This window comes from Wyeomyia smithii, chromosome 1 (assembly GCF_029784165.1).
Source record: "Wyeomyia smithii strain HCP4-BCI-WySm-NY-G18 chromosome 1, ASM2978416v1, whole genome shotgun sequence".
Classification (NCBI taxonomy): domain Eukaryota; kingdom Metazoa; phylum Arthropoda; class Insecta; order Diptera; family Culicidae; genus Wyeomyia; species Wyeomyia smithii.
The window spans coordinates 37,759,990-37,783,724 of NC_073694.1; the positions used below are offsets into that span (position 1 = coordinate 37,759,990).

Here is a 23,735-nt window from a genome sequence, read left to right on the forward strand (position 1 = left end):
CCGACGAAAAGAGCTCCTAAAGGCCAGAAAAGGCCAAAATAGAAAATGATCCCAAATTAAGCTCAAAAACGACGAAAAGTGCTTCTAAAGGCCAGAAAAGGCCAAAATAGAAAATAATCCCAAATTGAGCTCAGAATAACCGACAAGTGCTTTTAAAAGCCAGAAAAGGCCAAAATAGAAATTGATCCCAAATTGAGCTCAGAATCGCCGAAAAGTGCTTCTACAGACCAGAAAAAAAACAAAAATAGAAAATGATCCCAATTTGAGCTCAGAATCGCTAAAAAGTGCCTCCAAAGGCCAAAATAGAAAATGATCCCAAATTGAGTGCTTCTGAAGGCCAGAAAAGGCCAAAGTAAAAAATGATCCCAAGTTGAACACAGAATAATAGAAAAGTGCTTCTACAGGCCCGAAAAGGCCAAAATAGAAAATGATCCCAAATTGAGCTCAGAATCTTCGAAAAATGCTTCTAAAGGCCAGAAAGTGTCAAAATAGAAAATGATCCAAAGTTGATCAGTGCGTCTTGAACTGTCCTACAGATCAGACGTTTTTTCGGTTGCTTGTGGACTGGTCTTTGACTGCCTATAGCTTCAAAGTTTGTGTTTTGTCAGTGTGTCTTTTAAAGACTACCTGAAAGTTATTTCCCATCAGTCTTTCTCAAGACTACCTACGTTTGAATTTAACATTTGTTTTAACTTTTTTCGTATCACCTGAAATGGCTGGACGGAAAAAGAAACCTCGCATCGCTGCGGGGAGGAAAAGAGAGGCATCTCTTTCTGACACTTCGAGTGTCTGTAGTGACAATCCTTTTGATATTTTGCCTGAGCAAGAAGCTGGTGAAATGGAAGTTACCAATAATGAAACTATACAAAATATAAAATCTTTAAAAAAGGAGAAAGTTTCACCTATTGTGGTAACTATTTCTTCTGAATTTAATATATTCAAAAAGGAACTTTCAACGTTTGTTTCCGACGTAAAAGTTACCTATCAAATTGGCCGTAGAGGTGAATGCCGCTTATTAGCCGACTCAGTAAAGGGTCGTGATCGTCTTGTTCAGTATTTAACTGACAAGATGTACAAATTTTTTACATATGACACCAAGAACGCCAAGCCGTTCAAGGTTGTCTTGAAAGGTCTCACCAACGATCAAACCGTTGATGAGATCAAACTTACTTTAACAGAATTACTTGGCATAGCCCCTACCCAAGTAATTCTAATGAAACAAAAATCACGAGGCGAAAACAGTCAGAGAACTGGAATTTCCCTTGTTAATTATTTAATTCATTTTAACCGCAATGAGGTTAACAACTTTAATTTTTTTGAAAAAGCACATGCTTTGTATAATGTGCGTGTAAAGTGGGAAATTTATAGGAAGTATGGCGGAGGTGAAAAGCATATCACCCAATGCCGTACTTGCCAACGTTATGGCCATGGTTCCAAATTCTGTAGCATGGACCAAAAATGTCTTAATTGTGGAGACTCTTCTCACAAAAAGGACACATGTCCTGTGAAAGAGAGTAAAAATTTTCGCTGTGCGAATTGTAACGGCAACCATATGTCAAATTTTTATCAATGCCCAGTCCGTTTAGCAATTGTTAAGGCAAGGCAAGGTAAACAAAATTCAATTTCTCAATTAAAACCAATTTCAAAACAAAATTCTCCAAGCGTACCAGTGACGCATAGGTTACCTACTCCTTTGCATACCCGTTTAACTTATGCACAGGTTACAGGTAGTTCGAACATTCTACCGCCTAGTGTTGGTAGTTAAAAAATGACCGTTAATATGGGTAAGCAAAACACGCTAGAAAATAATTGTACACCTATTACTCCAGCTAATATTGCTGCCGAAAATATTTTTTCTAATGTCAACTGCCTGGGGCCTATTACGGCAGGTAAACTTTCTTTTTTGCAACAGGCAATGTTCGATCTTATAAACGCCATGTTGCAGGCAAAATCAATGTTTGAAGCCATTCAAATAGGCACAAATTTTACTATTAAAATTGTTTCTAATTTAAAATTTAGCAATGATTTTAAATAAAACAATTAAAATATTAAATTGGAATGCTCGCTCATTGAAGGCCAATGAGAATGAGCTTTTTAATTTTTTAACAGTAAATAATGTGCATATTGCAATTATTACTGAAACATTTTTGAAAAATAACATAAAATTAAAATATGATCCCAATTACGTGGTTCATAGATATGATAGGATTCAGGGTTCCGGCGGTGGAGTTGCAATTGTTATTCATCGCCGAATCAAACATCGCGCTCTTCCCCATCTTGAGACGAAAGTCATTGAAACTTTGGGAATTGAAGTTCAAACTGGACTTGGAATTTTATTTATTGCCGCAGCATATTTACCATTTCAATGCACACGCGAACTCAAAAATTATTTTAAAGGTGATTTACAAAAACTCACCAGAAATCGTTCGAAATTTTTCATAATCGGCGATTTTAACGCTAAACATCGTTCATGGAATAATTCTCAAAGTAATTCCAATGGCAAAATTTTATTCAATGATTGTTCTTCAGGATACTATTCTATTTTGTCTCCGAATAGTCCTACATGCTTTTCTTCTGTAAGAAACCCTTCAACAATTGATTTGGTGCTAACAGATCAAAGTCATGTATGTAGTGATTTGATCACACATGCTGACTTTGATTCTGACCATCTTCCAATAACTTTTTCTTTATCACATGAATCAGTTTTAAACCCTATGAGCTCTGTTTTTAATTATAACAAGGCTAATTGGGAAAGATACAAAACTCATATTGAGAGAAATTTCAATAATGAGCTTGATTTGCAAAACGAAGTGAATATTGATTCCGCTTTGGAAGCATTAAAATGTGCAATTGTTGATGCCAGGAATTATTCTGTTCAAAAGGCTCAAGTGAAATTTGATTCATCAATAATTGACGAAAATCTTCAACTTCTAATTCGTTTGAAAAATGTCCGCAGACGTCAATATCAACGTTCTCGTGACCCTGTTTTTAAAACTATTTATAAAGATTTACAGAAAGAGATTAAACATAGATTTGCTCTTCTGAGAAATCAAAATTTTGAGACTAAAGTTGAAAAATTAAAACCATATTCAAAACCATTTTGGAAGCTGTCGAAGATTCTTAAGAAACCTTCAAAGCCTATTCCAGTTTTAAAAGATGGTGAACGTTTTCTTGTATCCAATGAACAAAAGGCTCAAAGACTTGCTCAGCAGTTTGAGAGTGTTCATAACTCAAATTTGAATTTTGTGAGTCCAATTGATTTAATTTCTTCCCAGAATTTTTTACCTGCAGAAATAATTGAAACTAACTTGAATGAGATTAAATCAATTATTAAAAATTTCAAAAATATGAAAGCACCTGGTGACGATGGAATCTTTAATATACTAATCAAACATCTCCCTGAGAGCACAATGGAATTTTTAGTGAAAATTTTCAATTGCTGCTTCAAAATTGCATATTTTCCCAAATTATGGAAAAATGCAAAAATTACTCCCATTTTAAAACCGGATAAGAACCCAGCTGAAGTTTCAAGTTATCGATCAATCAGTTTGCTTTCTTCAATAAGTAAACTGTTTGAGAGAATTATTCCTTACAGAATGATGTCACACATCAACGAAAATTCATTTTTTGCAAATGAACAGTTTGGATTTCGCCATGGGCATTCCACAACTCATCAATTGCTCAGAGTTACTAATATGATACGAGCTAACAAATCTGAAGGTTATTCCACTGGAGCTGCTCTTTTAGACATAGAAAAAGCATTCGACAGTGTTTGGCATAAAGGTTTGATTGCGAAATTGCAAACTTTTAATTTTCCAATTTTCCTAATCAAAATTTTAAAAAATTATCTTACTGATCGAACTCTGCAGGTTGTCTATCAGAATTCAAAATCTGATAGATTTCCTGTCAGAGCAGGTGTACCTCAAGGTTCAGTCTTGGGTCCAGTCCTGTACAACATATTCACTTCAGATCTTCCTGATTTGCCTCCAGGATGCACAAAGTCATTGTTCTGCGATGACACAAGCATTTCCGTAAAAGGAAAAAGTCTTCGTGTCATATGCAGTCGATTGCAGAAAAGTTTAGATATTTTTTCTTCCTACTTGCAAAAGTGGAAAATCTCTCCCAATGCTTCTAAAACTCAAATGATAATTTTTCCGCGTAAGCCTAGGGCTTCTTTCCTCAAGCCAAACAATAATCACGTTGTCAAGATGAATGGGGTTATTTTAAGTTGGTCCGACAAGGTTAAGTACTTGGGACTAATTTATGATAAAAAACTTATTTTCAAAGAGCACATTGAGAGTATACAAGCCAAGTGCATCAAATATACGAGATGTTTATATCCTCTCATTAACAGGAATTCTAAACTTTGTTTAAAGAACAAACTTTTGATTTACAAACAAATTTTTAGACCAGCAATGCTTTATGCTGTACCGATCTGGTCAAGTTGCTGTTCAACAAGGAAGAAAACGCTCCAAAGGATTCAAAATAAAATTCCGAAAATGATTTTGAAGCGTCCTCCTTGGTTTGGTACACTCGAATTACATAGACTTACTGGTGTTGAACCATTAGAAGCTATGTCAAATAAAATTATTAACAATTTTCGACAAAAATCGTTGCAATCCTCAATTGCTACGATAAGCTCTCTTTATAGCCAATAAGTTAGCAATTAAGTTAGTTGTAAATTAACTTCCTCTTTTCTGACAAGTAGGTTTAAATCCCTACGAATGATAAGTCCTAATTGCGAAAGCAAACAAATCCTAACAATTAAAATTACAAAATTCTAACAGTGTTGAGAAGTCACCATTTGTGATTGGATTCTCATTATTTACTAATATTTATCATAAATACTTAAGCTACTAACAAATCCCCCCCTTATAATAATCCAAAGTTGAACAAATGTGGCCCTGAAGCTCAAAATAGAAAAACATGAAAGATCATATGTTTTTAGCCATTCCTATGAATTTTAGTGCCCCCAGCCACTAACATTTTTTCAAAGACTTAAATGAGTTTTCTCGTAAACAACGTTGAAGCGACGAACCCGGCGAGCAATTACTAAGCCAACTCTAACGTAAGTTGACGCATTTTGGTAATGGCTAGAAGCACCAAAATTAACAGAGATTGCTAAAAATCCATAATGTTTCTAGGGCAGCTATTTCGAGCTTTAGGACAGCGCTTTTTCCGCATTTTTCTCGAACGAATCGAAAAATGTGTATAACAAGACTCCGTTTAATTCCAACGGGTAGAATTGATGTTCCAAGCAGAGCTTGTTATCGCTTATAAAGATGAAACAAGAAAAACCACGGCAAAATAGCAAAAACAAACAAGGATTGAATGGTTTTAAAATTCAAAATCATTCGATCATTCTGAAACTCTAAATTTAACGAACAGTCGGATTGATTTTGTTGGATTGTGAGGCCCTCAACTTTACTACAAAATATATGTTTTTTTTTTTCAATAGTTAAGAAGGATATCGACTAATTTAATTACATTTCTCTCAATAAGAACATGCAATAGCAAGGAACTAAAACAACATTTTAGTTGTTGTTTCCATCAATAAAATTAACATCTAAATGCGGGAAAAAATCAAATTAGCTAAATTTATAAATTCCTCTGTTCATCATAACATAAATTTTACATTCCAAATGACGTGCAAGATTAGGTTTTCTTTCTTATTCATTCAACAACTACCAGAAAACTACCACAGAAAACAATGTTCTTTGAAGTTCTTCGCCGCCTTTTTTTTTTTTATTTTCCTTTCCATAAGTCTGGTCAACAACAAAGCTTAATGTGTTTCCCGAAACAGAAAACTCAGCCCATTAAAAATCAACAACAGCGGTTTTCCCCAGTTAACCTGCCACTCACTCTCAAAGTTCATCCCGTCCTCGTGCCACTCTCACAATACCACCGAATTTTCCTCTCTGTTTATGAGTTCATTCCAAAGTTCAACCAAAACAAAACTCAGCTGCTACCAATCTCTCTTTCTCCCGCTCTCTACGATCTACGCGCGGTCGACACACTGCTGCTCCGGTCCCAACGCAAGGGCTTTTCCCAGTTGCCGAGACAAACCCAACCATAATCCGCAATCGTCATTCGACTGGAACTCACATCTCCGGCCACACGCTCCAACATCTTGTTGCTTTGCTGCGATCTGACGACGACGACGACGGCAGCCAGCGGCAGTTCCCATCCCGTGCTTCGATCAGTCAGTCGGTCAGTCGGTGACGAGAGGCGAATCAGTTTGGTCGATTTTCACGTGGTGACGACGGTGCACACCTGTGTCGCGAAACACGCATTGTAGTACAGAAAGTGCAAGTGGCTGCTCTTTTGTTTGTTATACTCGTATTGTTGCTATCGTTACGCGCGTCGCGAGCTCGCGTTAAACGCCCACTCTTCGGCTCCGTATGTGGTTTTAGAGACCAGATTTGCGAAGCAAATAAAACAAAAAAAAACGACGGCGGAATTTTTGCGCCTTGAAACGCGACATGAGACGTGTTTTTTGTGCTGTTTAAAGTTGTATTGATTAAGGCACTAACGCTGTGTTAACGGATTTGTGGTGGCGCGCCTTGCGAGTGAATGTTCGTGACCTTCGCCTGTGGAAGATTGCTTTGGCATTTAAAGTAGCCGGCGCGTGTAGATGTGCTAGAACGGGTCGATAGTGTGTGCGAAGTTGCTGCTCAAACAAGTTCTTCGCGTATTCGTCGCGTGTGTAGATGAAAAAAAGGTCTTCATAAAAAGCGGAAACAATTTGCCTGGTCCAATCGTCCGGCGAGAGAATATTTACGGCGAGTCGATAATATTGTCATGAGAGTTGCGGGAACTGGGTTGGCAACACGGGTTTGATTGGAATCGTGAGATCACTGGATTATAATCGTAACTCCCGATCGGAACGGGATTGCCAGGTGTAGTTAATCAAAACAATAAAACTCGTATTCCAGTGAATACAAGCGCTGCTCTGATCGTGAAGTATAAGACGCGTGTATAAGGGAGCTGAACCGCGAAACTAGACCGTAACATCGGCATAGCGGATTGCACGGAACAGCACCGACCAACACCGCTTGAGCAGCACCAAGGTACAGTTAATTTGCTCGGTACTCTAATATGTTTAAACATTAAACCGGGGAGTTTGCTATGGGCTACTGAACAGAGGGGCAGACCCGAAAAGAATAGCCAGCAGCTTGCGTGCTTTATGTGTCCACACCAGTCTCGAAACGAAACTGTGCTGTGATTTGTGTTTAACAAGGTAACAGTAACCAATCCGGCTTCCGAGCCTTTCCAGTACCCGTCGTTGGTGGATGATCCGCGAAGCGTGTGACGTATTCATGACTTCCCGGTGAGACGGGTTCTACTGCTGCATATGCTAATGTCAGTGATTGAATTTCAGCGCAATGACAGCTGCTCGTTTCTGAATACAACAACTCAGTATAAAGCTTTTCTGCATTCGTTAGTGTATGTGTTGAGGTGTTGCTCGTACAGATAGACTCACTCAAGTTAAGCGAGAAAAGGAAACAGTTTGGTATAGTGGAACAAGGAAAACATTGTGTGTGCAGGTAAACAGAAGATAAGAGCGGGGGGTTCGCAGTGTTTGAGGATTATTTACTGACTGCTTAGCGAAACAATAAAAGAAGTTTAGAGCTTGAAGGTGAGGATTTTTTTTCGGTTTTCTTATAAATATTTATAGCGTACCCGAGCGGGCAGTAATGGAATGGAGATTGATGACAGTCGCCCTGACATTTGGTAGAATAAAGAGTTGCTCCTCTATAGTAGTATGCGGAATTTAATGTTGTTTCATCGGATTCTTAACATTTAGAGTCTCTACTACTACGACCACTCACTGTTAGGTTGAGATATTCGACTCATTTTTGTTATGGCACACACTAACGCTAGAATAAAAATGACGGTCTTACTTTGTGATCGAAATCGGACCGGTCGGGAATCCCGGATAAAAAACCGTTTACTCGCACATTATAGCCAACGCTCTCACTATCAAACAATCGATTATTGGTATCTCATACTCATATATCGTGTCTTAAAGGAGTAACAGCTTGTCCCTAAGCCGCAATAAATATCGGTCCTCTAAATTATGGTTTCGTTCGAGGAATTATCGCACAACCGTTTCCCACTATAACTGCCTCGAGGAGTACTTCGTTGTGACTCGATATAACTCACTGTTATTGGAGCAGCGTATTTTTTGGCACACCTTCTTTTTTTAGCTGAAAATCAAATTATCAACGCAAAATTTGCGTAGCATTGTTATGATATAATCCGACATTTTAACCACCCATTTAAAAGTCTTTGTGCATTCACCAAAATAGCGCTCTCTAATTACTAACGATTATAGTTCCCAGGCTCCGGACCGGACTTCAAAATGCAGTTTGATTGGACCAGACCGGAAACTTTCCGTTCCGTTGTTGTTCACTAATTTGTATAGGTTTTATGTTCATTTATACGAATCGGAAGGCAGAAATTTGGACATCTAAGCATTCTTCTACGACTCCAAAAGTTGTCGACACTAATTGTTTCAGTATGAGAGCTTTGATTGCACCCAAATAGGAGGAGGAAAAAAAGAATCTACTTTGAAAATGTTCAGAATTCAACAACCGCAACAAAGCTCTTTTTCTACGCTTGCCAATAAACTGACAGACACAACATCGTACATAACAAGCAACAGAGAATCGGAAGCCACAACCCTTCTAAACGAAATAGCCTTTACTTTCCAATATCATATTTCTGCAATCAGAAGGACAGTAAACGAATTTCCCGATCCCTGCCGCATCACGTCCAGTACGCTACAACTAGTATCACGTACACATCCGGTCATAGCATTCGACTCCGCATGCATCACCATCACTGCTGCTAGGTTCAAGTCGAACCGGAATTTAACGCTCGCAACTTCCGGTTCCTCAAGCGCCGGGATGTGATGAGGGACACAAAACAGTTTAGCCCGAGAGAAAAAATATTTTTTTCTCGACTCGCTGTCCGTTCTTTTTCTTCCATCTTTGACTTGGTGCGCCTTTTCCGACATCCTCGAGCGGTTCTCGGAAAACACGGTACTTCGCACTCGGCAAACAACTTCCACCCTCGTGTTTAAAGTGTTTCGCTTCTGTGTCAGCAGCAAATGATGAAACCGGAGCAAGAAATGAGGCGACAGGATCTCTAGATACGGTGGATACTCTGTGTGTGTTGCAGACATGTTTGCTTGAGGAAACTGTCCTGGCAGGAACGCTGCTGCTGGTCCTCGAACGGCACTGTATTTCCTTCTCTTGTTTGTTGATCCAGTCGAACAGCGCAAATAAGATTTGCTTTCTTTCGAAACGGTTTTCTCACTTCGTTCCATAGCGAAGTCTCGTCTCTGAACCGGCCACTCCAGAAGCTTCTCAATTCAAAGCAAAACTGCTGCAGGGAAGCGGCTTCAACAAACACAAACTAACGTGCCAAAGGGAACGAGTCCTAACATGACAAGGAAACAAATCAATCCCCACTTGAAAAGTTGATGATTCTTGCCGAGCAAGTCGAATAGAGCGGGAATTCGTTTTACGTCTACATGACAAAGGCAACTCTTTGTTATCTAGTGACATGTACTTTCTACTGGTTGGCCCACTTGTAGTAACTTGTCCTTCTTCCGGTTACCCCTGCCGTCCTCCGGAGTTCTGTGAGAAAATAGAAAAGCTCAGCAGTTACGACGTTCGATTGTTTTCCTCAAAGTGGTACTGTTTCTTCGTCCAATAAAAATGGTCGTCCAAAAACGACTCGGATGCAGCAGCAATGTTCACCTCTGAGCTAGCGATGATTGCCCGTAGTGATGCTCCAGCATAGGCTACATAGCAGCCGCAGTGAGCAAATATTCCCACATTATTTCCAGCCGACTGAAATTTGCCGTTCAAACTGGGCGCTTGTCGGTTGGGATGATGTGATGAAAGTGTACAGTAGTACTATACACAGCATCAAGAGCAAAGATTGATGATCGCCTATAGTTGCGCAAAAGTTTCTACCAGAGTGTATTTAATCGAATGCTCTTACACCGGCTGGAATTGGATACTGCTGTTTTCTGATAGGTTTTCGCAATGTTTTTTTCTGTTTTCTTCTATTGGGTCGAAAAGTAATCTCAGTCAGTATGACGTAACGATGTAATTTAATGTGACTTTACTTTACGACGAACGAAGAAAACAGATTCAGACTGCTCATTGTCGGATGGTTGATGAATATGTATTATAAAGAAGTTGAATTTCTGATGTGCTCAAATTTGCACACACACAGAGAGAGAGAGATCGACTATGGGGAACCAAATTTAGAAATTTACATTTGAATACACTGCATTGTAGCAATCATGTTGGTGAATTAAATTTGCATAATTATTCTTTGTCAATTTTCGAATTTATAGCTGATCTACTATAAAGATCATGGTTAGTTGGCTAACCAGGCGCAATTACACCTTGCGTACGAGTTAGCCGTTTGAATATTTGCTCTTCCTTTAGCCTCTCATTCGCGGTGACGCAACCCAAAATCTCAAGCACGAATCTGCGACTTACTTGCTTGTTCTTATTGGTAAAATCCCAGCCAGCGCAGGTCATTAAACTCGAGAAATGAAATGGTTAGATGCATGAATCTAATGGGAAAGGGAGATATAAACTCGGGTTTGAATTTGCCGTGGAAGTTCGTTGTAAAATTTCCGGTTTCAAACCAAATGTCTCGTTTGATCTGAGGGGCAAACCAATCTCGCTTCGATCATTTATAATCGAACGGCGAAAGAAGCCAGAGTGTGTGTTTTTGTGTTGTTCGCGATTTTGTTCGAGGTTTGTGTTAGCGTGAGGTTGTCTTAGATTAGCTAGTTGTTTTAAATTTTGTTTCTTTGATAGGATTAGCGCATGTTAGGAGTAGCTATAAATTTAGTGGAGACTTTGCCAGCAAGTGTGGTGAAAACAAAAGGTAAAGTTTGTCTGGGTTTGGCGGTAACTGTGTAACCTAACCGCGTCGAACAGCCGTTCGACGGCTTTTTACGTTTTATTTAAAAGCGCTTGGCGAAGCCATAAAACCCACCGCCAGCAAAGTACATCCACCCTCCTACCGCACACTTCTGGGACCCACCGTCAGCCAGGACAAGGCCCGTTCCGCCAGCCGCCGCACACTTAGGCGGCCTATGCTGATTCGCTGATCGGACTGATCGGCGCGTGCTGTAGCAGTTATCGACGCCATTGCAGAAACCACGACCGTACCTGGATGGGGCGGTGATTGCAGATTGAACCGATTGCTGTCGGATGCTGAATAAGTAGAAAGGAGAGGTAGTAGCCGCCGATCGAGTGAGTACGAACCATAAAAATCCCTGCGCAGGTTGATATAAACCAGTTAAGCCAAGACCCCCACCTTGAGAGAAGCTTTATGGCGTAGCCATTAGACACTCCACCCACGCACACTATAGGTTAGTGAGCTAGTTGTAGATGGCCAAAATTTAGTTAGTAAAACGAAGCATGCTTGTAAATATAATTGTAAAAGTAATATAGTGCGTTTCCCCGTTGTTGAAGTGATGTTTTGATGATTTAGGTATTCTAAGGTGTCTCACGTCTCGCGCTCGTTCTAGTTTGTTTGTTTTGGTACTCCAGGTGGACTGCCTGGGAAAACAGTCCCCGCACTCTGGTTACGCTAAACTGGGCAGCAATCTGATTGCTCAGAATTGGTCCAGTGAGGAGAATCACGAGTTCGGTGTTTGAGGCTTTAGGATTATTTTCGCGAATTTCTGCGGTATTGAAACGCATGAGACTGAGTACCTTAGTGAAGTGCATCTGCCTTTTCGTTTTCCCTCAGTTTATTACCCTGACCCGCCCTGAGGCGGAGTTTCTGGCCGGGCAAGCCAAGACAGGCAAGTGGTCCTCTCTGAGGTGGCGCTTAAGCCACTTGCTTGAAGATACGGGGAACGGAACCGCAGATTTTGGGAGTGTGGCTTTCAGGCCCGCTACATTTTGGCGCCCAACGTGGGGCCACGTTTTGGGAAAACTTAGTTACCTTTTAGCATTTAGGAGGATTTCTTTGGAAAATAGATAAGGTTCACATTTTCTTTTGAAATATTTATTTGCGCTGTCTTGGGTAGTTATATAAATTCTTATGGTGTATTCGTCCTATTTCTTCAAGAATTATTTTCTAAATTAAACATATTATATACAAAATAAATATTGATTATTGGGAAGTGTGAGTGCTATATTTGCATAATTATTTGGTACCATATTATTTTAATATTATCTTATTTACTATTCAAATCTTGGTAAATTCTATTGTCATATAATTTTTTTTCTATAATTTATTGTTTTCTGATTTTAATGGATACTGTCGCGATGTCGTACAGATTTCCACACGCTGATCACCTCACTAACGAAGAGGTTGATTACGAACTATTAATCCGCGGTAAGACAAATGATATGGCTACTGAGCCAGAGGCTAAATATCGCCTTCTGCGGAATCTCTTCCACGACGATATCCGCGAAAAGCGAGACTACCCGTCGCCCTACACCATCGAGCAGGAGTTTGACTATATCGCGGGTAAGGTCTATGATTTGGAGAAGAAATTGGGTCGCGGCGTGGATGATCGGGTCATGTCCCGGTTGATCCACTACGCTATGCGAGCGGCTAGAAGCCAAGCACCCGATGCTCGCTCGGAGAAAATGCGACGGGAATTGTGTGGCTCCATTCGGGAGGTTTTGAACAGAGCTAATGGGAAAAAGGTTACCGACGAGAAACAGGGTAGGACAAAAGCGTTAGATGCGCGCCGAAACTTGTCGACGGAGTTGGATGACGCAAACGGAGGTGCAGTAGGTGGTTATTCGTTGGAGGAGTTACAACGCGGAATCGGCGAAGCCTTGAGACGTGATCCTTCGAGTGGTGCATACCCGAAGCAACTTCCAGGGAATCGGGATCCAGCCGTAACTCCAAAACAGTCCAAGGACCAGGCACTCCTGGAGCGCATTGCGAGTTTGGAAAGGGAATTGGCGAAGGCACGGATGGAAGGTTCACGCCAGAATGCACCCCCGCGCGTCGAGCGGATAGCCTCAGAGGGTGGTCCGACAAAATTCCAAAAAGCGAGAGAGAAGCCACGGGAACGGCATTCGATGATTTTTCCTCTAGACCTCAACAATCCGTGGGCGGAACAACGCGAGAAAAACCGATGGGACCGTTGTGAACCTGAGCGTGTTCGACGCGACTTATCGCGGGATCGTCAGGGAGGTGATATCGGGGTAGACCGGCGGAATCGGGACCGATATTCACCGGATCCAGATCGTGAACGTAGGGAGCATCGCTCCAGACACGATCGTGTTGCCAGTAGTCGTCAGAGAGGCGATACCGGGGCAGACCGGAGGGACCGGAACCGGTTTTCGCCAGATCCAGATAGTGGACGCAGGGATCATCGCCCCAGAGTCGAGCGTGAACGCTGGGATTCTAGCGACGACGACAGCTCTCTCGCGGATGATAACGTGTTCAGTCCGCATCGCAGGCGAGATAGCCGAAGGGAGCGGCGAATTAGCGACGCCGAAATTCAAAACGCTGACCGCCGAATGGAAAAGTGGCATTTGACCTTCAGTGGCGATAGTCGGCAACGGCCATTAGAAGATTTTCTCCACAAAATCCGTCGCTTAGCGCATATGGATCGCATTGCGGACGATGTACTTCTGCAACGAATCCATACGATCCTTAGAGGGGAAGCTTATGACTGGTACCTATGCTATTCTGACGAGTTTCTCACTTGGGAGGACTTTGAAGAAAGGATACGGTACATGTACGGTAACCCCAATAAGGACCAAGGAAATCGGCAGCGCATTTACGAACGGAAACAGCATCGGAATGAAACCTTTCTTTCGTTTAAGATGGAGATCGAGCGACTCAACAAATTGTTAACCACACCGTTGGACCAGCACCGCCTCTTCGAGGTGATCTGGGACAATATGCGACCGCATTACCAATCGAAATTGGCCTGTAAAACGGTTCGAGATTTGCGAAAGCTCGAGTACTACGCATATCGCATCGATGCCTACGATCCCACTTTTCGACAGTATAGGGATGGACCAGCTCGACCCCCCAATCGAGTCCATCAGATCGAAGTGGAGAACCGGAGCAGCGACGAGTCGTATTCGGAAGCGGAAGAAGTCAATTTCATTGGGCGGAAAGGTGAGCAGCGAAGAAAACCGGTAGAGTCAGCCAACCTTTCAGTGGAAACCAGACAAGTGCGGCAGCGACCAACACACGAAACGGAGCGCTTGGGCCCGTTGTGCTGGAACTGTCGTAAGAAGGGGCATGTCTGGAGACACTGTTCCGAGGAAAAACGAGTTTTCTGCTATATTTGTGGGAATCCCGGGAAGGTGTCCAGTAACTGTGACAGCCACCCGCGAGTTGCAAACGAAAGGTCGGGAAACTAAATCGGGAATGCCAGAATGGGAGCAACCGCATTCCGATTGAGAGAGATGTTCCCAATGACGTTTACTTAGATCCGTTTCAGGAGGTGTGCGAAGTGCGGGTTCAGACAACTCTATGTCCGCACATTACTGTGCGGATCTTCGACGAAGAGTATGATGCACTGTTGGACTCCGGAGCGAGTGTCAGTGTGACTAACATTCCTGACCTTGCCGAGCGAAACGGATTAATCCTTCAACCAAGCCCTCTGAAGATCGTAACTGCAGATAAGACCGTCCATGAAAGTCTGGGGTACGTGCAGTTGCCTGTACGCTTCCGAGGAGTTACGAAGGTACTTCCCACTCTAGTAGTTCCTCAGGTTTCCCAGCAACTTATTCTTGGTTACGACTTCTGGAGACAGTTCGGTATTCAGCCGATGATTCAGGGAGAGAACGGTTTTGAGCGGATAACCGCTATCGAGTCGGCTACACGAGCCCACTGCGGCGAAGACTTTGTACCGGCGGGGGTAAAATCGATTACCACACTACCGGTTTTAAAACCAATGGGGCCAGATGAGACGCTGGATATTCCGGCTTTGGAATTACCAGAGCCATCAAAAACAACCCCTGAAACAGTTGAAACCGAACATGATCTGACGGTAGAGGAGCGGATAAGTTTGGTAAAAGTCGTCAAGACGTTCCCTTGTACGACCGAAAAGAGACTGGGGAGAACATCGCTGCTGCAACACGAAATCGTGCTTAGAGAGGAGGCAAAACCGTGTCGGCAACCGTTGTACCGATGTTCGCCTGCAGTACAGGCGGAGATGGAAGCAGAATTAGAGAGGTACAAACGGATGGATGCCATCGAAGAATGCACTAGCGAGTGGGCAAGTGCTCTGGTTCCTGTTCGCAAAACGAATGGGAAATTAAGAGTGTGTTTAGACTCGCGGCGGATCAATGCTTGGACCAAGAAAGATTCCTATCCCATGCGCAACATGGGAGGAATATTCCACCGGCTTGGTAAGGCCAAGTATTATTCCGTTGTGGACCTGAAAGATGCGTATTTCCAAATTCCTTTGAAGGAGGAATGTCGGGATTATACCGCTTTCAGGACCTCACAAGGATTGTTCCGCTTCAAAGTCTGTCCGTTTGGGTTAACTAATGCGCCCTTCACGATGTGTCGCCTCATGGACCGTGTGATAGGCTTCGACCTAGAGCCAAACGTCTTCGTCTACCTAGACGATATCGTCATCGCTACGAAGACGTTTGAGGAGCACGTCCGGCTTCTGCGGATCGTGGCGGAACGCCTAGCTAAAGCCAACCTCACCATCTCGCTCGACAAAAGCCGCTTCTGTCGCAAGCAGGTTACATATTTAGGCTACTTACTTACCGAAGAAGGCGTAGCCATAGACAATAGTCGAATCGCCCCGATTCTGAACTACGCTCGACCCCGAAATGTGAAGGACATTCGTCGCCTGTTGGGATTAGCCGGATTCTACCAACGTTTCATCCGAGAATACAGTCGGATCGTGGCGCCGATATCCGATCTTCTAAAAAAATCGAGAGCGAAGTTTGTCTGGACTGAGGCAGCTGAAGCCGCCTTCGGGGAGCTAAAAGCTGCGTTAGTTTCAGCACCGATTCTGGGGAATCCAGATTTTTCGCTTCCGTTCTCGATCGAGTCCGATGCTTCGGATAATGCTGTTGGGGCAGCGTTAATCCAACACCACAACAACGTGCCGAAAGTCGTGGCCTACTTCAGCAAAAAGTTGAGTAGTACCCAAAGGAAATATGCGAGTGTCGAGAAGGAATGTTTGGGAGTGCTCTTGGCGATCGAACATTTCCGCCACTTTGTTGAAGGGACCCGTTTTAAGGTGGTCACCGATGCTCGAAGTTTGTTGTGGCTGTTTTCGATTGGGGTTGAATCTGGCAATGCGAAACTGCTTCGTTGGGCTCTAAAAATCCAGTCGTACGACATCGAGCTGGAGTACAGAAAGGGCAAGAGCAATATCCTGGCGGATTGTTTGTCCCGGTCCGTCGAAACTATTTCTGTACAGGCGGTAGATGTCGAACAACAAGATCTGGCCGATAAAATCCAGCAAGAGCCAGCCAAGTACCCAGACTTTCGTGTTGTCAACGGGGAAATCTGGAAGTTCGTGAAGGTGGACGGAAGAGTTGAGGACCCGCGATTCCAGTGGAAACGGTATCCAGCAAAAGCGGAGAGACCCGAGATTGTACGTACGGTTCACGAACGTGCACATTTGGGCTTCGAGAAGACATTGAATGCTGTGAGGGAACGATTCTATTGGCCATACATGAGCAGTGAAGTGAAGCGAATCTGTCAAACCTGCTTAACGTGTCAGATGAGCAAAGCTTCGAACCAGAACACGACACCTCCCATGGCCAATCAGAAGAAGATCGCTCAGTACCCGTGGCAATTTCTCGCGATGGATTATGTCGGCCCTCTGCCAACTTCGGGCAAAAATCGAAATACGTGCCTTCTGGTGGTAACGGACCTATTTTCCAAATTCGTGATCGTGCAGCCCTTCCGACAAGCAACAGCTGAATCGTTAGTCAGCTTCGTGGAGAATTCTCTGTTCCTGCTGTTTGGAGTGCCGGAAGTGATCCTCTCGGACAATGGATCCCAGTTCACCTCTTCGTTATTCAACGATCTGTTGGCCCGTTACCATGTCACACACTGGAGAACGCCCAATTACCACCCCCAGGTGAATGACACGGAAAGGGTTAACAGGGTGATAACGACTGCTATTCGGGCTTGCATCAAGAAGGATCACAAAGAATGGGCGAATAACCTGCAACAGATCGCCAACGCGGTGAGAAACTCTGTCCACGAAGCCACCCACTACACTCCTTACTTTGTCATGTTTGGTCGGAACATGGTATCCGACGGCCGGGAATATCGGCATCTGCGCGACGCTCCAACTCCGAGTAACGACAAGATTGTAGACGAGGAGAGGGAAAAGATGTTAGAAGATGTGCGGAAAAATTTAAAAACCGCTTATGAAAAGCACTCCTCGTACTACAACCTGCGCTCCAATGCGAACTGTCCTACCTACTCGGTCGGTGAGCAGGTGCTCAAAAAGAATACGGAGCAGTCGGACAAAGGGAAAGGGTTTTGCGCCAAGCTGGCACCGAAGTACATTCCAGCGGTGGTAAGGAGGGTTGTAGGGGCACATTGCTACGATCTTGACGATTTAGAAGGGCGAAGACTGGGAATTTACAATTGTAAATTTCTTAAAAAATTGTCTCGTCCTTAGTCTAACGTTTCCACCGTTGCAAAATGTTGATAATTTTTTTTCCAGCTATGTAACTCTAAGGAGTGACAATATGAAATTGATTTTTTTTTTTCTAAGCTATGCATCTCTACGGAGTGACAAGAATAAAATTTTGTTTTTCAAAGCTATGTAGCTCTACGGAGTAACTTTTTTTTTAATTTTAAAATAAGTGAGGGACCGAATTTCTTTCCGCTTTCTCAATGGTCATTGGGCAAGTTGCTGAATCTGCACAATCAAAGCGGCCTTAAGAGTATTGGCCTCGTAGAATAGAGCATGAAGTTTAAGAAGGAGCTGGGCAATGACCTGTCGAAAGTAGTGGAAACACGAATTAAAAGTGAGCCCAAAGCGATGATTTCGCCGTGGTCGAGTAATGACTCAGTTCTACTAATACTCGCCGCACTAAAATTTTAAGATTGTGTAGAATGGTAACAATTTGTTCCAATTCTCAACCTCATTTTGTTGAAATTCTTCAAACATTTTCAAGCTATGTATCGCTCAATTGAGTCGAGACAACTGAGCCATGATGCGAAAGCTCTGGTGCAGAAACACTGTTCTGCCATTTCGTAAGGAAGCGCACATTAGTGCGGCCCTCACAAAAACATCTATTTACTGGGGGATCCTTGATGCTGAAACGCTCGAGGAACTTTACGAAATGTGTTGAAACAAGAAAATGGCAAGTTTGAACGAAGAAATTGTTCTGAGCTAATGATGCGAAATATTTCATCAAGAATCGTCCACAGACAACGAATTCTTGGTGAGGGTTAGCATCAAACAAGGAGAGTTTCTTCGTTTGACCAGGAAAAACTTCTATAAGACGTTAGACAAAATTAAGGGCAAGGAAAAAACGAGGCGAATGTAAAATTTCCCTTTCGGCGTCAGTAATGTTAGTGTGTGCAACTACATCGAGTCTTAGGTGTAAGTTAGTACCTAACGCTATGTATATTTTTAAATTGTCCTGCTACTTAAATTTATTATTTTGAGTTAGTATGGTCAGTTTAATTTGTAAATAGTAGATTTAATTGCATGTTATTTATTTATTTCTTTATATTTAGAATATAAGTAAATATTTATTTAGATGTTTATATGGTTGCTGAATTAGGGTTAATTTATTTATTTTCTCTATCTGTTATTTATTCATTTGTTTAGTTAGTTAATTATTTATGTTAGTTAACATGGTTTGCTTAAAAATATTGTTAGTTTCTGAAATTTTTGTCTGGTTGAAAAATTTATATCTTGGTAAATTTATAGTTGAAAAATTTTATGGCTCGCTGCCGTCCTGCTAGCAAGCCGCTGCAGCCGTCCTTCGGTGCAAAATTTCATTCCAGTTCTCCGGCTATCCTAAAATTTTAAAAATATTAGTTTATGTTCGAAATCTTACCTGTAATTGGAAGTCATCTTTCCTGTTCACTTTTTCCCTCGATGTCCGGTTCTACCTCAATATTTTCCTCCAGACCCTACTCGTACCCGGGTAGTCTAGTCCGTCCGTCGGGTGCCGATGGGGGCGGTGATATGGCTCTACAAAACATAATTTTATATGGGAGTTCTCTTGTAGTGAACTTCCGTATAAATTATATAAAATTATCATTTTTCTTACCTGTTTTTTCCGATTTACTATCCTGTAGCACAAAACACACTCTTCTTAATCACTGTTTACTTTACGTTTGACGTTTCTATCGCTGCTGTACGGGTGTTCATATGTGTGCGTAATTTAGTGCGGAGCTTTTTATAGCACAGGGTGTTTAATCATTTTTCGTCTGTTTCGTTCTGGTCGATTATGTTCGATGTTAGAAACATTTCGTAAAATGTGTTTGGAGTTATTTATGTCGGTTAATGTTTCATGTTGTCGGATGTAGTCCGGTGTAGAAGCATAACCATTGTATGTTGAGTATTTATGCGAATTGCAGTGGCAGTTTTCTCTGTGACCAATAATTTCGGTGTATGAGTTACTGCTGGGTAAATTAATGTGGGTTATTGCGTTGTGGGCAAAGATTCGTGTTCAGGTGTGTCCTGGGGTGTCTTTGACGTAAACAGAAGGTAGATTTATGTAGGATACCTTTCCAACCGTAGTGTTGGAGTAGTCCTGTATGTGAATGTGCCAATTTATTGCTTTAATTGTTTGGGGTATTTATGAATATTTATGTGGCAGATTTCTCACTAGACGAAGAGTCGTCGTTAGAGTTACTGCTGGGGAATTTTTAATTTGGGGATAATGCGTTTGCCTAATAGAGAGAAGTTTCCAAAGAAGGAAATTCTCTCGAAAAGTAAATAGCATGGGAGTTTTGCTGGGGGTGCCTTTCCAACATAGTGATTGGAGCGGTCCTCTAGTAAAATTGCCTTGGAATATTGGAAGCTCGTTTTAAAAAAATAAAGCGATGCCGTATTTGGGAATAATCTATTTGGGAAATTTAATTGAATCACCGTACAGTACCGAAGGAACGTTACACGCCCATAGTTTGAATTTCTTGGTGAACCTAACATTTTGTAAATATTGTAAATAGTAGCTTAAGTTATGATTGCTTTTTGTAAATATTCTGCACATAATTTTCTTCCAAAATTTTCTCATTTGGTAATTTGTTTCTGTCAGGTTTGCAGTTACGAAAATTTGATTGTACTTCTACAATCAAATTTTCGTAAAACAGACCGGGGTGTTATGTAGCAATCATGTTGGTGAATTAAATTTGCATAATTATTCTTTGTCAATTTTCGAATTTATAGCTGATCTACTATAAAGATCATGGTTAGTTGGCTAACCAGGCGCAATTACACCTTGCGTACGAGTTAGCCGTTTGAATATTTGCTCTTCCTTTAGCCTCTCATTCGCGGTGACGCAACCCAAAATCTCAAGCACGAATCTGCGACTTACTTGCTTGTTCTTATTGGTAAAATCCCAGCCAGCGCAGGTCATTAAACTCGAGAAATGAAATGGTTAGATGCATGAATCTAATGGGAAAGGGAGATATAAACTCGGGTTTGAATTTGCCGTGGAAGTTCGTTGTAAAATTTCCGGTTTCAAACCAAATGTCTCGTTTGATCTGAGGGGCAAACCAATCTCGCTTCGATCATTTATAATCGAACGGCGAAAGAAGCCAGAGTGTGTGTTTTTGTGTTGTTCGCGATTTTGTTCGAGGTTTGTGTTAGCGTGAGGTTGTCTTAGATTAGCTAGTTGTTTTAAATTTTGTTTCTTTGATAGGATTAGCGCATGTTAGGAGTAGCTATAAATTTAGTGGAGACTTTGCCAGCAAGTGTGGTGAAAACAAAAGGTAAAGTTTGTCTGGGTTTGGCGGTAACTGTGTAACCTAACCGCGTCGAACAGCCGTTCGACGGCTTTTTACGTTTTATTTAAAAGCGCTTGGCGAAGCCATAAAACCCACCGCCAGCAAAGTACATCCACCCTCCTACCGCACACTTCTGGGACCCACCGTCAGCCAGGACAAGGCCCGTTCCGCCAGCCGCCGCACACTTAGGCGGCCTATGCTGATTCGCTGATCGGACTGATCGGCGCGTGCTGTAGCAGTTATCGACGCCATTGCAGAAACCACGACCGTACCTGGATGGGGCGGTGATTGCAGATTGAACCGATTGCTGTCGGATGCTGAATAAGTAGAAAGGAGAGGTAGTAGCCGCCGATCGAGTGAGTACGAACCATAAAAATCCCTGCGCAGGTTGATATAAACCAGTTAAGCCAAGACCCCCACCTTGAGAGAAGCTTTATGGCGTAGCCATTAGACACTCCACCCACGCACACTATAGGTTAGTGAGCTAGTTGTAGATGGCCAAAATTTAGTTAGTAAAACGAAGCATGCTTGTAAATATAATTGTAAAAGTAATATAGTGCGTTTCCCCGTTGTTGAAGTGATGTTTTGATGATTTAGGTATTCTAAGGTGTCTCACGTCTCGCGCTCGTTCTAGTTTGTTTGTTTTGGTACTCCAGGTGGACTGCCTGGGAAAACAGTCCCCGCACTCTGGTTACGCTAAACTGGGCAGCAATCTGATTGCTCAGAATTGGTCCAGTGAGGAGAATCACGAGTTCGGTGTTTGAGGCTTTAGGATTATTTTCGCGAATTTCTGCGGTATTGAAACGCATGAGACTGAGTACCTTAGTGAAGTGCATCTGCCTTTTCGTTTTCCCTCAGTTTATTACCCTGACCCGCCCTGAGGCGGAGTTTCTGGCCGGGCAAGCCAAGACAGGCAAGTGGTCCTCTCTGAGGTGGCGCTTAAGCCACTTGCTTGAAGATACGGGGAACGGAACCGCAGATTTTGGGAGTGTGGCTTTCAGGCCCGCTACAGCATTTATTTATTTTCACATTCCAATATTGGAAATAAAATATGCATCTATTTCTGTGTTTTTTTATTTATCAGAGCGAAGAGAGATTGAAACCATATATACTCCCACATCGTTAATCAAAATCGTTTGCAAGCATTATATTACTTGTATTAGGGTGAATGAGAGAGATCTACATCTACATTGCTTGAATGTAATAATTCAAGAGTGACTGAAACAACCTAAAAATTCAAAGCAAAAGCGGCGGCCAACCAATCACAAGGTTGCTTTTTGTTCACAATGTTTAGTTAAAACTCTTGTTGTAAGTGGCTCCCCCTTTTTGTTTTCAAGTTATAAGTTTCCTAGTTTCACAAGACGCACAATGCTTCTATTCCGAATATACGAAACAAAACAAATCTCATTTAAAGACAACCAAATTCTTCTTTTGTCGGATGGAAGCAGCTAACAGAAGATACAGCGCACTCTCAGCCAAGTAACAGTTTATTACGCTATTGTGTGTTGCATATTGCAGCTGTGCGGTTGGGAGACACTAAAATTTTTTGCTGATTTTGACTACTGGCGAACATGAAAATTAAGTTTAAAATGCTGCTGTGAAGTCGAATTAACCATCTGTCATAAGACGTCGCATCAATATGGATGAAGTATAATACATTTTCTGCACCGGTTTTAGCATTTTCAGTAGAACACGCCAAACCTTCGTTTGGAAACGAATTCGTTTTGTAAATACCGCTGTTTATGTACAGTGTTATCGAGCTGTGGTGAACTGCGTATCTGTAAGGGGTTTAATATGCGATTCAAGAAAAAATCACAAATATTTTTAAAATATGTGTAAAAAAGCCGACTAATGCAGTTGTAAATTAAATTTACTCGACACATCAATGCGTCATGATCAGACCACGTATAACATCCGCACTGACATGTAATCCTTTGGGTTAAATTTTTTGTCAAAGGAGTTGCATCTTCAATATCACTTCGCGATGCTTATTTTAGACTTATGTTGTAAAAGGTATCACTTTTTTCAAATTTATCATTTCCTAAGTTTCGCAAGATGCCCGTTTATTCGATATAATATTATGTCGATTGTGCTGCGGAAAGCAATAATGAAAATGCAGCTCAACTCTGATTAGTCGAAATCAGCGTTTCAACAAGACTTGACAAATTTCAAAACAATTCAATGACAATTTCCAAATCGTTTGTTGCAAAAATGTAGGGCATCAGGTTGCAAACTGATCGAGTAATAAGCATTTGAAATTGAACATGATTTCGTTCCTCGTTCTGTTTCGCTTATACACCACTATAGATCTTTCTTAAACACTACACTTCTACGTAAATAAATATCACTCCCCAATTCTTTATCGTTACCAAATATTGATGTCTTGTAAAACCGTATTTATTAAATAGACGATTTTTGTTATAGAGCGTTTTCTATTAAAGTTATGAGCAAACATTAGAAAAATGCATTACCAATTCCGCCTCATGATCTGGTTTTTTGACAGCTGCTCGAGCAGAAAAATGGTCAAACTTTGTACATAATGCAATTTTTGCTGGCTCTTTATAGCCTTTGAGATTGACAGCATGCTCTCAGAATTCATGCAAGCGCCGTAGTTGTGAACACCATATGGGTCATTCCATGTTAAGTGTCCGAGGAAATGCATCGACCATCTCCGATTTCGACCAAAATTCGTGAATCGATGTATTTTGGGCCGGAACTTATAAGTACAAAGTATTGTACCGATTGGTGGACCCCTCGGCCAATGGGACTGCCTCCACTTTTTGCGAATTTAGCAAAACACC

At 41.8% G+C, this 23,735-nt stretch overlaps 2 protein-coding genes across 2 annotated transcripts in view; both read left to right on the forward strand.

Moving 5' to 3' along the window:
- Positions 1–5,923: 5,923 nt before the first annotated feature.
- Positions 5,924–23,735, forward strand: part of LOC129716702 (uncharacterized) — a 125,971-nt gene continuing 108,159 nt past the window's right edge. Inside the window, exon 1 of the mRNA XM_055666536.1 lies at positions 5,924–7,639. The gene's annotated coding sequence lies outside the window, so the exon portion shown is untranslated. The remainder of the gene's footprint in view (positions 7,640–23,735) is intronic.
- Positions 12,321–21,940, forward strand: LOC129716700 (uncharacterized). Its single transcript, XM_055666534.1, has 3 exons — positions 12,321–14,336; positions 14,381–20,919; positions 20,973–21,940. The coding sequence occupies exons 1-2, from the start codon at positions 12,321–12,323 to the stop codon at positions 17,639–17,641; spliced, it is 5,277 nt and encodes a 1,758-aa protein (XP_055522509.1). The 3' UTR covers positions 17,642–20,919; positions 20,973–21,940.